At 42.0% G+C, this 13,347-nt stretch overlaps 2 protein-coding genes and 1 long non-coding RNA gene across 8 annotated transcripts; 2 read left to right on the forward strand and 1 right to left on the reverse strand.

The window, feature by feature from the left end:
* Window positions 1-4,340, forward strand: LOC105190983 (protein salvador homolog 1). Of its 6 annotated transcripts, none has more exons than XM_011154057.3 (7): window positions 1-704; window positions 1,419-1,528; window positions 1,916-2,028; window positions 2,126-2,359; window positions 2,770-2,991; window positions 3,326-3,631; window positions 4,025-4,340. In XM_011154057.3, exons 1-7 carry the CDS (start codon window positions 614-616, stop codon window positions 4,125-4,127), a joined length of 1,179 nt encoding a protein of 392 aa, XP_011152359.1. In that variant the 5' UTR covers window positions 1-613; the 3' UTR covers window positions 4,128-4,340. The 6 variants fall into 6 exon arrangements, with proteins under 6 accessions (XP_011152359.1, XP_011152350.1, XP_011152367.1 ...); XM_011154048.3 differs by having other exon boundaries at window positions 2-704; window positions 1,901-2,028; XM_011154065.3 differs by having other exon boundaries at window positions 4-704; window positions 1,452-1,528; window positions 1,901-2,028; window positions 4,025-4,339.
* A 540-nt stretch (window positions 4,341-4,880) lies between these two features.
* LOC105190962 (hypothetical protein) lies at window positions 4,881-7,498 on the reverse strand. The gene is made up of 3 exons (XR_003113891.1): window positions 6,096-7,498; window positions 5,360-5,501; window positions 4,881-5,009 (listed from the first exon to the last, which is right to left on the reverse strand). It is a non-coding gene; the product is annotated as a hypothetical protein (long non-coding RNA).
* On the forward strand, window positions 5,665-13,297 carry LOC105190998 (probable maleylacetoacetate isomerase 2). Its single transcript, XM_011154070.3, has 5 exons — window positions 5,665-6,067; window positions 7,505-7,556; window positions 7,944-8,092; window positions 8,194-8,398; window positions 8,950-13,297. Exons 1-5 carry the CDS (start codon window positions 6,050-6,052, stop codon window positions 9,177-9,179), a joined length of 654 nt encoding a protein of 217 aa, XP_011152372.1. The 5' UTR covers window positions 5,665-6,049; the 3' UTR covers window positions 9,180-13,297.
* Window positions 13,298-13,347: the final 50 nt, after the last annotated feature.

Here is a 13,347-nt window from a genome sequence, read left to right on the forward strand (position 1 = left end):
TTCTGATTTGTGCTGCTTAAATACAACGTTTGTATCAACGGTGAAGTTATTGTGATTCAAATATGAGCGGGAGTTAACAAAAATTGCCGGACCAATCAGCACTGACGCTTTTATGACCAGACTCTTATTAGAGGGTCTCTGGCATACGTGTCTGATTTGTTTTGTGGTTTGCCGCCATTTGACAGGATTGCTGTCAAAGCGACGTTTTCGAGCGTTCGGATGTAAACGTCGCGTATATTACTCTTGATATTTACCGTCGTGTACAAGGATCGTGCGCAAGGCTGCAAAGATACGTCGTCGTCGAATCATAGGAACACAAGATAGTGATCGTTTTTTCATGAGTTCAGTCCTTTCGCGATCGTTCGACTAGTTCAAATGTGACGCGATATAGAGTAACATTGGATACAGCGAATTCTGTCAATTTTACTGTAACTAATATATGATATTAAGTCGGAGGAGACGAGAAAAAGTGGTGCCATTTATTTCCTGATAATCAAAAGATAGTAAAAAGGCCCGATAATCAAAAGAAGAGAAAAACGCAAAAAGAATTCGAGCCAATGTTACGACTTGTACGATAGGTTAGGTAGCACCATTGTTTCACAGTGACTTCATCATGCTGTCGCGTAAAAACAAGGATCTGAGGACGATCAAGGAGGGCGTCGAAGGGAAATACGTGAAGAAAGAAACGCCGCCTGAAATGCCAAGTACGTATCTTTACGACGGGAATTTAACTTTCTTTCGCCCTCCTCTCCCCCCGCCTTCCTCTCTTCCTACCCAATGCACTCAAGCATGCAATTCGTCGTACTTTGTGTGAAAAACACTTTTCTCGCATTTTCCGTTCAAAACTGGGAAGATTCGATTCGTCACGTTTTTCTTCGTTAATGTTATACATATTACTAACGTATATGTAAATTTTGTTTCGAAAAATGATGATGCATGGAAAATGCAGGCACATAAATATATTAATAGGCGGGATATTATTAGATCGTTGCATGCGAGAAAAGGTATTTTTAAGTTTAGGTTTAGGTTAAAGACGTCTTTTGCGCCTCTCGTCGTCCCTTGTTAATTATTGCCTGTTGATCATATCAGGCTGTACTTTTTAATCGTGTTATATCGGGTACTCTAAAGTATTTATCTTTCCTATTTCTAACATATATTAATTGATAATCTTTAGCTGGTAACTTTCAGCTAAATTTTCTGAAACTTCTCAAATTTAAGATTTTTCTTACTGTATTTAATGTGTAATATTTTCTTATTATACTTACTATTGATAATAAATTCGCAGTACGTGAAATTTTTATCAATATATTGATGAAACAAATATATATAAAGGAATATTTTTCCTTACCATCTCTTTGTTATCTCCTAATATCCTGTTTCCTAACATCACATATGTTTCTTTCATAATCAAAATGTAGATTGCATTATAACAATTTTTCATTTACACTTAGTTATCAATGTATGGACAACAGAGCCGAACAAAAGAACAAGAAGACGTAACAATCATCCAGCAATGCCAAGTTCTATGGTAAATTGCATTATATATAAACATATAGCGTCATTAAGGGATGTACGCTTTCTAACATGAATCCAATAAAATAAAATAACAGAAAAAATTAAATTTCAGCTATGAATATATAAAAAACGTTAGGCTTTAGATTCATCAATATTAAACTTTGATACCAAAAGAATGGCTTTTTTACTCCAATTGATAAATAAGTTGTTTTTCTTTCTCATTTTATTTATATTACCTCGTAATATATTGTCCTAGTAAATTAATAATTTCCTTCTAATTTTTAGACGAGAACTATGTACAAAGATTTAAGATATTGTTTGATTGATATTCGTCTATCCTCTCTCTCTCTCCCCCCCTCTCTTTTTCTCTTTCTCTCTTTCATAGTCCGTCCCTCAACAGCCCAGTATGGTACAGAAATTCGGAAATACGAAAACTACTCCCAGTGCTGTTGGTCTCGGTAGCCATGAAGGCAAATATACACCGAACAGTTCCGTCCCGGACTTAGCTCAAAGGTTAATAATATATATCTCATTTTTTCAAGGATTGCAATATGCACATGTATTTTTTTTTTCTTGAAATTTTTATCCTTCCAATTGTACCTTCCAACAGGTTCGCTAGTCTTTCCGTTAACACAGGGACGAACGACGGCATGCCCTCGAGGACTGCGACACCTATGTATCATGCCGAATTGTCGCCCGCAATGTCTCATACTTATATTAATCAATATGCTGGATCTGAATATCATCTAGACAGGGTTCAGACACCGCAAATGCCTTACATGCCCTTCGACGTCGACACCGGTTACGAAGACTATAATCGCTCCGCGTACCGTCAAAATGCTGGGTACGAGTTTACGAGTTTCTAGAATTTTCCTGAAACAATAACACACCTTTCTCAGTGTCCTATAAGTCAACTCGAATATTTTTCAGATTTATATGCAGCATAAGACTCACGCGATAATTCGTAGGCGTGTTTAAGTTCATTTTGGACATTTTTAAGTTCGATCTATTCTAAATCTGATAATATAGTTTTATTTGAGAAAAATTCGTCGATGGCAAAAGAATTTTTTATTTTATACATCAAAGATCAATTTTTATGTTTCAATCATAATAATGGATTTCATATAATACAAATGAAAGGAGTTCATTCAATTAGTTTATTCAAAATTCTCGTCACAATTTCTTCATGTGTAATATCTGTGTCACATTATCTAACATTCACTTATTTTACCGAGTCTCAATTTATGATTGAAGCTACAGTAGATGCCACTCGGAGAGATCGAGTTCTCGGAGTGAGCAACAAGAGGAATTGCCCTTGCCTCCTGGATGGTCAGTTGATTTCACGCTTCGTGGTCGGAAGTATTATATTGATCACAATACGAAGACCACGCATTGGTCACATCCGCTCGAGAAGGAGGGTCTACCCACTGGTTGGGAGAGAATCGAATCACCCGAGTACGGCGTTTACTATGTCAAGTGAGTATTTTTTTAGCAGAAATATCAACGAGTTTATTATTTTTAGTAACAGATAATATGAATTTTTTGATGCACAATCGAGGGGTTATTAAAAGATCAATGAAAGCCAAAATTGTAGATATTAGTTTAAAGGTAAATCAAGCCTTTTTTGAAATGTTTGAACATTTGTACCTACAGGATAAGCTTTAGATATATCGTGGAGCTGAAAACAAAACATCTCTCTTGTAAACGTCTTCTAGAGCTTTCCCCATATTCCTCGATAAGCGAAGCATCAGATTTAACATCCCATGCATGTAACGAAGAGAACCTAACGATGAGTATTCTCCAATTTCAGTCACATCACGCGTCAAGCGCAGTACGAGCATCCTTGTTACCCGCACGAGATGCAAGCGGTGCGTGTGGTTTCACCACCGCGGCACACTCATTTCCACTCTCACAGTGTCCTGGTCCCGGCCAACCCTTATCTCAACGAGGAAATACCGCATTGGTTGTACGTGTACAGCAGAGCCTCGATCGCTCTAGATCGTAAACTACGCTGGGAGCTCTTTCGACTGCCTGAATTGGACTGTTTCAACGCCATGCTCACCAGGCTGTATAAGCAGGAACTGGAAGAGGTCGTGATGCGCTACGAAGAGTATAGGTATGGGCACGAATCTAACAATGTCCAACAAAAGAATTACCAAACATGATCTCTTTTCTCTCCTTATGATAAAACTTAAATCATAGACCTTACTGAACAGTTCTTGAGAATTTAATACATGGTCTTGACTTTTAATACATTATACTGTATATTGTGATTTCTTAAAAATGTTCTCAAGGTTGGGGTTTTTCTGTCACTAACATGCCTAGAACTTGGGACAGAAGCTTCTCGTTGAGTTTGACAATTTGATTTAACTTCAGAAAATCGCATTTCCAAATTGGATGCATTTTTCTGGCAAAAATTGATTTTAATTAAAAGATCTAATATTGAGACATTGTGACTCGATGTATTATGTTTCTATTTGTATAAATTGTATTTTGTACGATTTTATAGATCTTCCTTATTGTGTGAGATGGATCAGAGACTGAAGGAATTGAGACCAGAATCAAGTGGCTCTAATGCTGGTGCTGTTGCATTACGAAGATCTCTTCCTTGACAGAGTGATCAAATGATCTGTATTAATGTGAGGTAGATCTCCTCTCGAGACTGATGACAAGATTTCTCTTGGAAGTTTACGCAACAAACGATTTAATATCCTTGATGTGTCGTTTGTACATGTTTGTAGATAATGTAAAAAGTTTTCTTAGTGAAACTTGTCTCTTTTGATATTTTATTGTATACTGCAAGTAACTTTCGAGAAATAATAATTATTGAATGTTACCTATTCTTCGATTGCATCTTCCAGATCCTCAGGCTTCTGCACGTCAAAATTGTTTGTAAGCCTAAAACCCTTGATCTGATATACATGCAGATTACCAGGCACACCGGTTAAATTATACAACGATGCTCCTGTGAAAAATTAATTCCACCAGTTTCCTCATGCGAAATCGGATGTGAAAATTGCCAAGAATACATACTTCTTTCTGCTGGATCGGTTGGTATTTTATCTTTTAATAACACGTAGAATGCAAAGCCTGCACAATTCCATGCTATGAAAGCATATATCGACGCCAGTTTGTTTCTTGCTCGCATACCCCATTGTTTATCATGTTTCTTATACCATCGCCATGAATTCATCATTATTCTCAAATTGATCTGCCAGTCCAGAGAAAATTTGTATCGTCCCTGTGATGAAGAACCGACATAACCTCATTCTTTTGGTACCTAACTTTATAGACTTTATTCACATCGATATATTTAAGAAATTAAGATCTTTTTTTGGACACATATATAACTAGGAATAACGCAAACCTTATAAAAGGTAACTTTATCGTAAGTCGTTCCGTTATTCGATCGTTCCAATTCGATCGTTCGTTTGGTCTCTCCAACGGCACGTATTGTATTGGAAATTGGGTAAGATGTGCGAGATCAGCGCAAACTTTTACATAGATATAAGATATAGAAAAGGACAGAAAACGAATGCGGTAGTCCAGTAATAAAGGTATGATTTTTGCGCATCACGAGTAAAAAATAATTTATTAATTACATATTTTACATAGTTAAAAACATGCATAGAAATTACATAATTATTATTTTCAGTGGTAGAAAACAGAACTGACTATATTGCGACTGACATAAAAACTGAATAGGAAACTGAAGATTTCATCTTTAAAATGTATTTTTGATACTTGTATATAAATTGATACAAATTGGTCCTTTAATGTGAACGCATATCAAGCGACTTGACCGATAGCGCTAAAAATTTACACATTCATGTTTTATCTCTACCTGTTTAGAGGGCGCGTTTAGAAAGTGTTCCAACAATTTTCACCGTATGACTGCTTTCAGACTTCCCTCCACTGCTTTATGATTTGCCTTTTGTACACTTTTGAACTATCCTGCAATCTTTTATTTTCCCCTCTTTCACCAACTGCCGAATATATATCAATTTTATTTTATTTTATTTTATTTTAAGCGCAGACAGTGCAGCCATTTAGAACAGACCGATATCTATGTGTACGTTTCATCGACCGCTCGAAAGTAATAATCGATCGTTCCAGGCCTGTGGTTAAAAGTGTTCGACGTGGAGTTGGATTTATTAATAAATAGTAATAATAATAGTAACAGTAAGGAGGGTTGCGTTTGAAAGAGACGGAGATCAACGGGCATTCTGTTGCTTTGTCGACGTATATACAACGTGTCTCATTTAGCCCCGTGTGAGCGATCAAAGCGCCCCGTCGGGGCGCCCGGCGATTGGACGCACGCCGGTCGGGCCGGAATGTAGCCGGTGGAACGGGGGGAACGGCTGTGGCAATCGAATAAAAGGGGTGAGGAGGTGCGATTTCGCGCGTTCACCGCGATTCCGAATTACATTTCTGACAGATTCCGACGGCGGCGAGCGCGCTGGCACCGAGGAGCCGCTGGTCAAGGTGATAATCGAGCGGGCGAGTCTGTTCGCGACGACGAGAGGCCGACGAGATGTCCGTGATGGGTAAGGTGAGTGATGAAGTGAGAATATTTTAACCTTCTGCGGACGAGGCGACTGTCGACGAGGTAGCGTTCGAGCTAAGCCGGTCCGGTCCGCGACTCGTACATCGACTTCGTCGCATGTATACCGCGCCATAACACCGCGGGAAGCATCACAGCGGAATCGTCGTATCCAGATGTGTGGGCGAAGGCTAACCCAGAGACTCGGCTCTGGATCCCGACATCACGGTCGCGCGTCGACGAGGACCGTGCGTGCGTGCGAGCGAGCGAGCGAGCAAGTGAGCGACGACGACGATAGAGATTGTGAAAACGCGTAAGGCTCATTTTCCCGCACCTTTCTCATCGGAAATTGAGCTCTATTCAGCCGGGAGCCGCGTCTCGCGAATACTGCCACGCGTGAACAGAGCTCTCGTCGCTATGCCCCTCGGAGGGAGCGAGCATGCGGTACCGCGAATGTAACACGCCGATATAACGTGTAACGTACGACTGCATGTAACGTGTGCATTGTAATGTGCGGCTGCCGGCTGCGCGCGCGCGCAGCTATTTCATACGAGAAACTTTAGTCGGCACCGAGTGGTGCACTCGCGAGATAAATGTCAATCGTAGCTTATCAATCGAGAAATTCAGCAGAGTTATCTCTGGCATGTTTCGAAATCGTTCGCAGTAGTTGAGTGGAATTGTTCATCGATCGCATCTTTCGCATGTTGATTGTATTGGGATTTCTGCGCTAAAAGAACTGCACGTTCGAGAAACTTGCCGGAATAATAATCCGGGACGGCAAAAGTTAACGAAACATCTGAAAGAGGCGTATAAATATTCCGGAGACTTTACGTATTTTTCAGAAACTGTTTTAACGGATCTTTTAATGCCTTGAGCGATCGAATAATTTCCGAACTCAAGTGATTAAATAATTTAATACATGTAATTTTATTTAAATTAAAACTATGCATAAAATATAACTTGCTCGAGTAATTTTGATGATGCGGAAAATGCAGTTCGCTCAGCTGCAAATTGTATCAAATTTCGCCGATTATATTTACGGCGACATGTTTTTGGTATATCGCTCTCGGATAATTGCATTCGTCGCAGAGCTTACTTTTTCGATTTTGAGAGAAAAAAAAGAAGTCGCTTGAGACCGAGTTTGCCAGATCGTTAGAGAGAGCGATTCGTCGAGGGAATTCCTCGACGAGTGGAACGATGCTAAACCGACATTAGTATCGCGTCGACGATTGGAACGGGGAACGTTCCTTAATGAATGCACGTCTGAAACGTCCTTGTTTACATCTACCGAGCAAACGTCGTAAATTTCTTCTTCCACCTGCGCGCGCGAATCTGGTTTCACGATCGGCCTCGAATCACACGTCGGTCGGTGTGTCCTCGAAGACCGGTCGTGCACGAACGAACTTTGCCACGAGGATTTACGTTGCCTCTCGTTTCTTCCGACAGCCGGTGCTCTACTCCTACTGGCGGAGTTCCTGCTCGTGGAGGGTGAGAATTGGTGAGTGAAGATTTCGTTGCCTTCCACGGAGAACGATGGTTGCACACGATGATGTCGCAACCTGCAGTGACGAGTATCACATCTTTCCAGGCACTCGATCCTTTTTCCCGAGATCTGCATGAAAGTATTGAGTACATTTCTATTTTTAGAAGATTGCAGTCGGGAATGTTGATAAGAGTTATTTTTTAGATACGGTATGCGGTTTTTACTTGCTTCATGATATTACATCACGTAACGATTGTGAACGAGCAACTGAAATCGGGGAGCGTGTCGAACGGCACTTCAATACTCGATGACGCGTTAAAACTCATTAGTCCAGTTGCTAAATTTTGCAAACCAGTTTGCAGTTGCAAACGCGTTTCTAACGATATGTTTTTCCGTCGACAGCGTTGAACCTGAAGGAGATACCGTACGACATAAAGCCGGTGAGCCTGGTGAAGGGCGGCGGGGAGCAGCATTCCAATGAATTCCGTGAGATCAATCCGATGGAGCAGGTCCCCGCGCTCCACATCGACAATCACACGCTAATAGAGTCTGTGAGTGTTTAATTAACGATTCATCTTTCTTTCATTCTCGTTGTCGTTGCGATGTCTTCCCGTCCGGACGACGATTACGAGCTATGCTCTTTCTCACGCAGTTAAATATCCTGCAATACTTGGAGGAGACCAGGCCGAGCCGTCCGCTGATGCCGGCGGATCCTGTCAAGAGGGCCAGGGTCAGGGAAATCTGCGAGGTGATTGCCAGTGGTATACAGCCGCTGCAAAATCTTACGATTCTGATCTACGTCGGGGAAGAGCGTAAAAAGGAGTGGGCGCAACATTGGATCACCAGGGGATTTACAGGTACCTCGAGATAGCAGCGGAGATAACATGTAGACGGTTGATTTTATTGACGCATCAGTTTCCAGTCTTACAAACCAAACATTCGTCAACTGGTTTTCTCAGCTTCCCATTAACTACGACATGTGTAATTTATTGGGTGAAATGAGCCATGACTTACTCGGCAAATTAATCAGACGCGAGGTGACGAATCATAGCGTCGTTCACCGGCGACTTCCAGTTAATTAATCAATTTTAAGCAGGAAATCAAGTCTTTAATGTTTCATATGTTAAGCTAAGAAACGGTGGAAATTAATTCCTCAATCAACCGTATAACCTTGCATGCTCCAGTATGCGACTTTTAAATATTCCGAACGTGCGAACATATGCAATTGTAATCGCTCGTTGCATATTAAAATCGTCAGTAATGACACGCTACGTGGTGACCTTCGATGCGTTCGAGAAAACAACACGCGTTCAATCGCCAAGCGTTAAGTCACCAAGCGACGACGTCTCTGCGCGGTGCGTGTAGCCCCCAGCATAAACACACTGATAAGACTGGTTTTTTTTTTCAGCCGTGGAAAAGCTATTATCGTCGAGCGCGGGCAAATATTGCGTCGGTGACGAAATCACGTTAGCGGACTGTTGCCTGGTGCCACAGATATTCAACGCGCGGAGGTTTCACGTCGATCTCAGACCCTTCCCCACGATTCTCAGGGTGGATCGTCACCTGGAGCACCATCCGGCCTTCACCGCGGCTCACCCCAACAACCAGCCCGATTGTCCGCCCGAGGCGACCAAGTAGCAAGCGAGGCAGACCACCCTTTTCCTCTTCTAATGTCCTTTAGAAGGGCGAAAGGAGGTGGTCCGACGTCGTGTGGTTTCATAGTGACAAAAGGTGATATCGCAGTGTTCATTTTTGTCCTTGTCCAATTTTTTAATGTAACGCGCGGTTAATCGAGCTTGTGTTTCGTCGTAAACAAGAGTTGTAATCTCTGAAAAAAAAGGCAGCCAATCGCTGAATCGAGTACAGACTGCAGGTTATACGAGAGAAACGATAGCAGTTAAATCGGGACAGTTTAGTTTTGGTTTTGGAAAAATGTACACTTTACGGCACCTGGGTAGCGCTCCCGACGTCTATACAGTACAATCGCATTCGGCTGGCCGTTGCGATTTTTATGTAGTCGGCGCCGGGATGTTACGCCAAACAAATCATCCGTTTTCATTATTTTCAACGCGTATACAGAAAAGAGAAAAATGAAACTCGAAATCGTATATAGCATCGTATTTAGCGTTTTAGGTACACTGAGTAAACAAATGGCCGGGTAAATGTACACGTATCTGCCGCGAAGATTAATTACGTTGCGACAGCGCGTGCATGCACGAACAGTTGACTTAAATTTGTGCGCCAGCGGCCTGTAGATTGCGTTCCCTCGATAACAATAACTCGTGCATTGTACAGTGTCCGATATCGTTAAATCGACAAAGCAGCACCTTTTGTCACTTATGAACTGCGTCCCGGTGCGGAAATGGTTAGCGGCCGGTTAAGAGAAAAAATGAGCATCAGACCGATGGCCTCTCGATCTTACGTCACACATCACACCGAGCGACAAGAGAGCCGCTTCACAGAGAACGAAGACACTCTGTAACGCCATTTCTGTACTCGCGTGTAACAAGAAAATGAAAGGAAAGAGAGAGGTATTGGGCCTACTTTTAAGTTTTTTGTTACGTTTTCTACGGGTTTTTATCATCAATCGAAATTTATTCTTCACGCGATATTTTTACACGATATTTTGTAAGATATATCGACCTATTCTAAATAGGTTCTGTTGAAATCAAAAGGTTACTTTTTATATATTTATAAATTTTTTTATTTGACTTTTTTCGCGCTGAGACATAGCGTAAGGAAAAGAGGATGTTGCTATTGAATCATAGTAAATGTCCCGAGATCTTCGCCGGTGAGCGTAGGATAATGATTCATACTTACGTGATATGAAGTACACACGCAGCAGACAAATTCGAAACGTGAAGCGATCCACAATTCGAAGGGGAACGTGTAATAAGGGAAATGCGCTCCGCACAAATGTATCTCCCGACGTGTAAAGAAGAGAGTACAAATCGCATATTTCCTTTGACATTCCGAATATTGTATCCTCCTCACTGAGAATCGCGAGCCACAAAAACGATCATCGCTGTGTCAGATAATCGCGAAAATGCTGGTTTGTCCGCTAATTTGAAAATTACGTTGCGTAACTAAGAACCGCGGTCGTCGATGATGTCGCGCGTTCGCGACCGCGAGGATCGAAATGTGCCATTGAAATGCCGTTTATTACACATAGTACAACCGCGTATGTATGGTAGCGCAAATCAAACGGCGCACGGAGACGCCGCCGTCGACGCCAACAGAATCAAAGTACACGATTATGCGCTCTCACGACGCAACGGAGGGAGGAGCCTCTCCCTCCGGTTTCGAGAGCGCGACGAAAATGCGAGATGCCGATATTTTTCACGGATCTTTTTTATAGAGTCGCTCATTGTAAAGCAAAGTTGTTGCATAGCCGCCCGCCTCCGCGTACTCCGAAGGGGATTTTTCTACGTCAACGTACGTGTAGTAACGCGCGCCGTTTTTTCACGACGAGCCATGCGTCCGAGACTCCTGTAGATATTCGAGAAACACATGATCGATCGAACCGACATAATCGGATTTCATTGGCATTCTTCCTTATTGCCGCGTTATCCTCCCTCCTCCGGCACTCACGGAAAAAGAAAAAGAAAACGTCACGTCGCATTCGCGTCGAAATCTCACGTCGATACGATTGATGATTTTCTCCATGTAACGCGCACGTTGTAACTGCCTTCTTGTACTGAGATTTCGACGAATACTTCTTCCATGTAGCCTCCAGCCTTCGCAATTATTTTTCTATAGGAGATATAGTATCGTAATAACGAAGGTATACACTTCTTTGTGCGCTTTCTAATGGAAGATTTTAAAAGAAGTAAATATATATATATATATATAAATATATATATAGAATCGTCGCAATACACACACACACACACACACACACACACACACACTTAAGCTCTACGTCTCACATGTAATACTCGGGTCGAAGAACGTACATTCCGTGTTATACGCGCACACGTACACATACACGTAACAGACACACGACACGTAAAGAAGACACAACAGACGTATATTAATCAACCGAGTGATTAGATAATAATGTATATAATCTTTGTACGAACTATACTTCCCCTAAAACTCCGCTCCACGAATGTTCACCGTTACAACAAAGCAGGCGTATGGCCAAATCGAAACTGCAGTGGTGCGTGTCCGCTTCCGTTTTGTACAACAACGTATACACACTGTGTCATTTGATTTACGAAGGAAAATGCGAGCCGAGCAGCGATGTCCGCCATGTTGTGTTAGACCTTGCTCTTCTTCATTTCGCGCTTATTATTGTGTATTCGCCGCTCATGAGCGATTGCTTCAGGATTAACCTGCGGGATCTCGCGTTTGAATCTCGCAATCTTGCAATCATTACGTCGAGTCTCTGGTTCGCATTCTCGTACACAGGGATTTGCACGAAAAAAAAAAAGAGAACGACGAATGAAGGATCGTGAAAGTGGAAAGTTAACTTGGTCGAGAACGAGCTGTGTTATCGCAGTTTTCATAGTAATTCGGGGCAATTAGCGTGTAAAATACTACAGGGATAGAATTTTTATTTGGATCTGAAAGATCCTCATGGAGGAATTTGGATGTGATTGTAGCGATTTCCTTTAATGCTTGGTATCAAGTATCTCCATAACCAGTCTTGAAGGTACAATATCGTTGCGGTAGAGTCGATTGAACGAGGAACGAAGCTTCGTCACTCGTATCCACTCCTGATGCTCGGTCTGCAAGAGACCTCTCGGTTACTTTTGCTTCTGGTGGATCACAACTTGAAAGTTGCGTTAATCGTCCTCCGTGCGTGAATTTTCATCGCGAGCTTCAATAAGCTTCAATAACATGAAGTGTTGGCGAGCAACCTCCGAATTATATTTTCCGGCGGAACAATGTCATAATCAGGGAACCGTCGTCCTTAATATTCCGCATGCTGGTCGCGTCCCCGAAAGCGTCTGTTCTTGCGTAGTTTTTATCCGAAAACCTTGTGTAGCCTCGAGCGTCGCTCATATTTCGTAAAGGCGAGTGAAAGTGGACGACATTTGTCACAATGTTTATCACAATGCGCGAGTCGGTGTTCCATTCTCACCTTTCTCACGTCACTCGCGCGCATCCTCGACGTGTCCTCGATACTCTCACGACCCGACCTCGCGAATGTGAACTCGCCCTTTACGTCGCTTTCACGAAACGATTGCACATGCAGTTAGCAGTATCGCTGTATAGTCCGATGAGGTAATGGCAACAAGCATAATCTTCTGTCCCGCGTCGCAATGGCCCTAAAGTAGATGTTCGAGAAGGCGTAACGTTTATAAGAGGATGCGTGAGGTCGTTAGATATGAGCAAATGAGAGTGTACAATAATAATAATAATAATGATAATGATAATGATAAAATAATAATAACAATAATAGTGTTAGTGACACACACGTCAGTCCGAAACGGTACGGGGCGCGTAGACATTTTGCGAGCGAAAACGGTCTTTGCATGTTCGCGCACCGCTTCTAGCGAATAAAAGGAATCTGTGTCATAGTGTATGTATATTTACTTTGTAGTTGCGCGACGAAAGATCAAAAGAACAGTACGAGTACATTCAGCCAAACAATGTACACACACACACACACACACGCATGCACATGCACACTTATTGTCACCCGAATGAAACTGCGTTTCGTCTGTAGTGGTATACTTTTTATTGCGAGCGAGTCCCACTGTAACGAGAGATCTGCAAAATACAAACGCTCACGATTACCGTGAACATTTCCGTCTCTTCCTCTCTGTGCGTATTACCCTGACGCGCGTATCTACGA

The sequence above is a fragment of the Harpegnathos saltator genome, unplaced genomic scaffold (assembly GCF_003227715.2).
Source record: "Harpegnathos saltator strain DR-91 unplaced genomic scaffold, Hsal_v8.6 scaffold674, whole genome shotgun sequence".
NCBI lineage: Eukaryota > Metazoa > Arthropoda > Insecta > Hymenoptera > Formicidae > Harpegnathos > Harpegnathos saltator.

Coding starts and splice junctions, on each gene's coding strand:
- LOC105190983 (XM_011154048.3), top strand. CDS start 614: ATGCTGTCGCGTAAAAACAAGGATCTGAGGACGATCAAGGAGGGCGTC. Junction 1,529..1,900: donor CAGCAATGCCAAGTTCTATG/GTAAATTGCATT, acceptor TCTCTTTCATAG/TCCGTCCCTCAACAGCCCAG. Junction 2,360..2,769: donor GCGTACCGTCAAAATGCTGG/GTACGAGTTTAC, acceptor TTATGATTGAAG/CTACAGTAGATGCCACTCGG.
- LOC105190998 (XM_011154070.3), top strand. Junction 7,557..7,943: donor CTCGTGGAGGGTGAGAATTG/GTGAGTGAAGAT, acceptor TTCCGTCGACAG/CGTTGAACCTGAAGGAGATA. Junction 8,399..8,949: donor GATCACCAGGGGATTTACAG/GTACCTCGAGAT, acceptor TTTTTTTTTCAG/CCGTGGAAAAGCTATTATCG.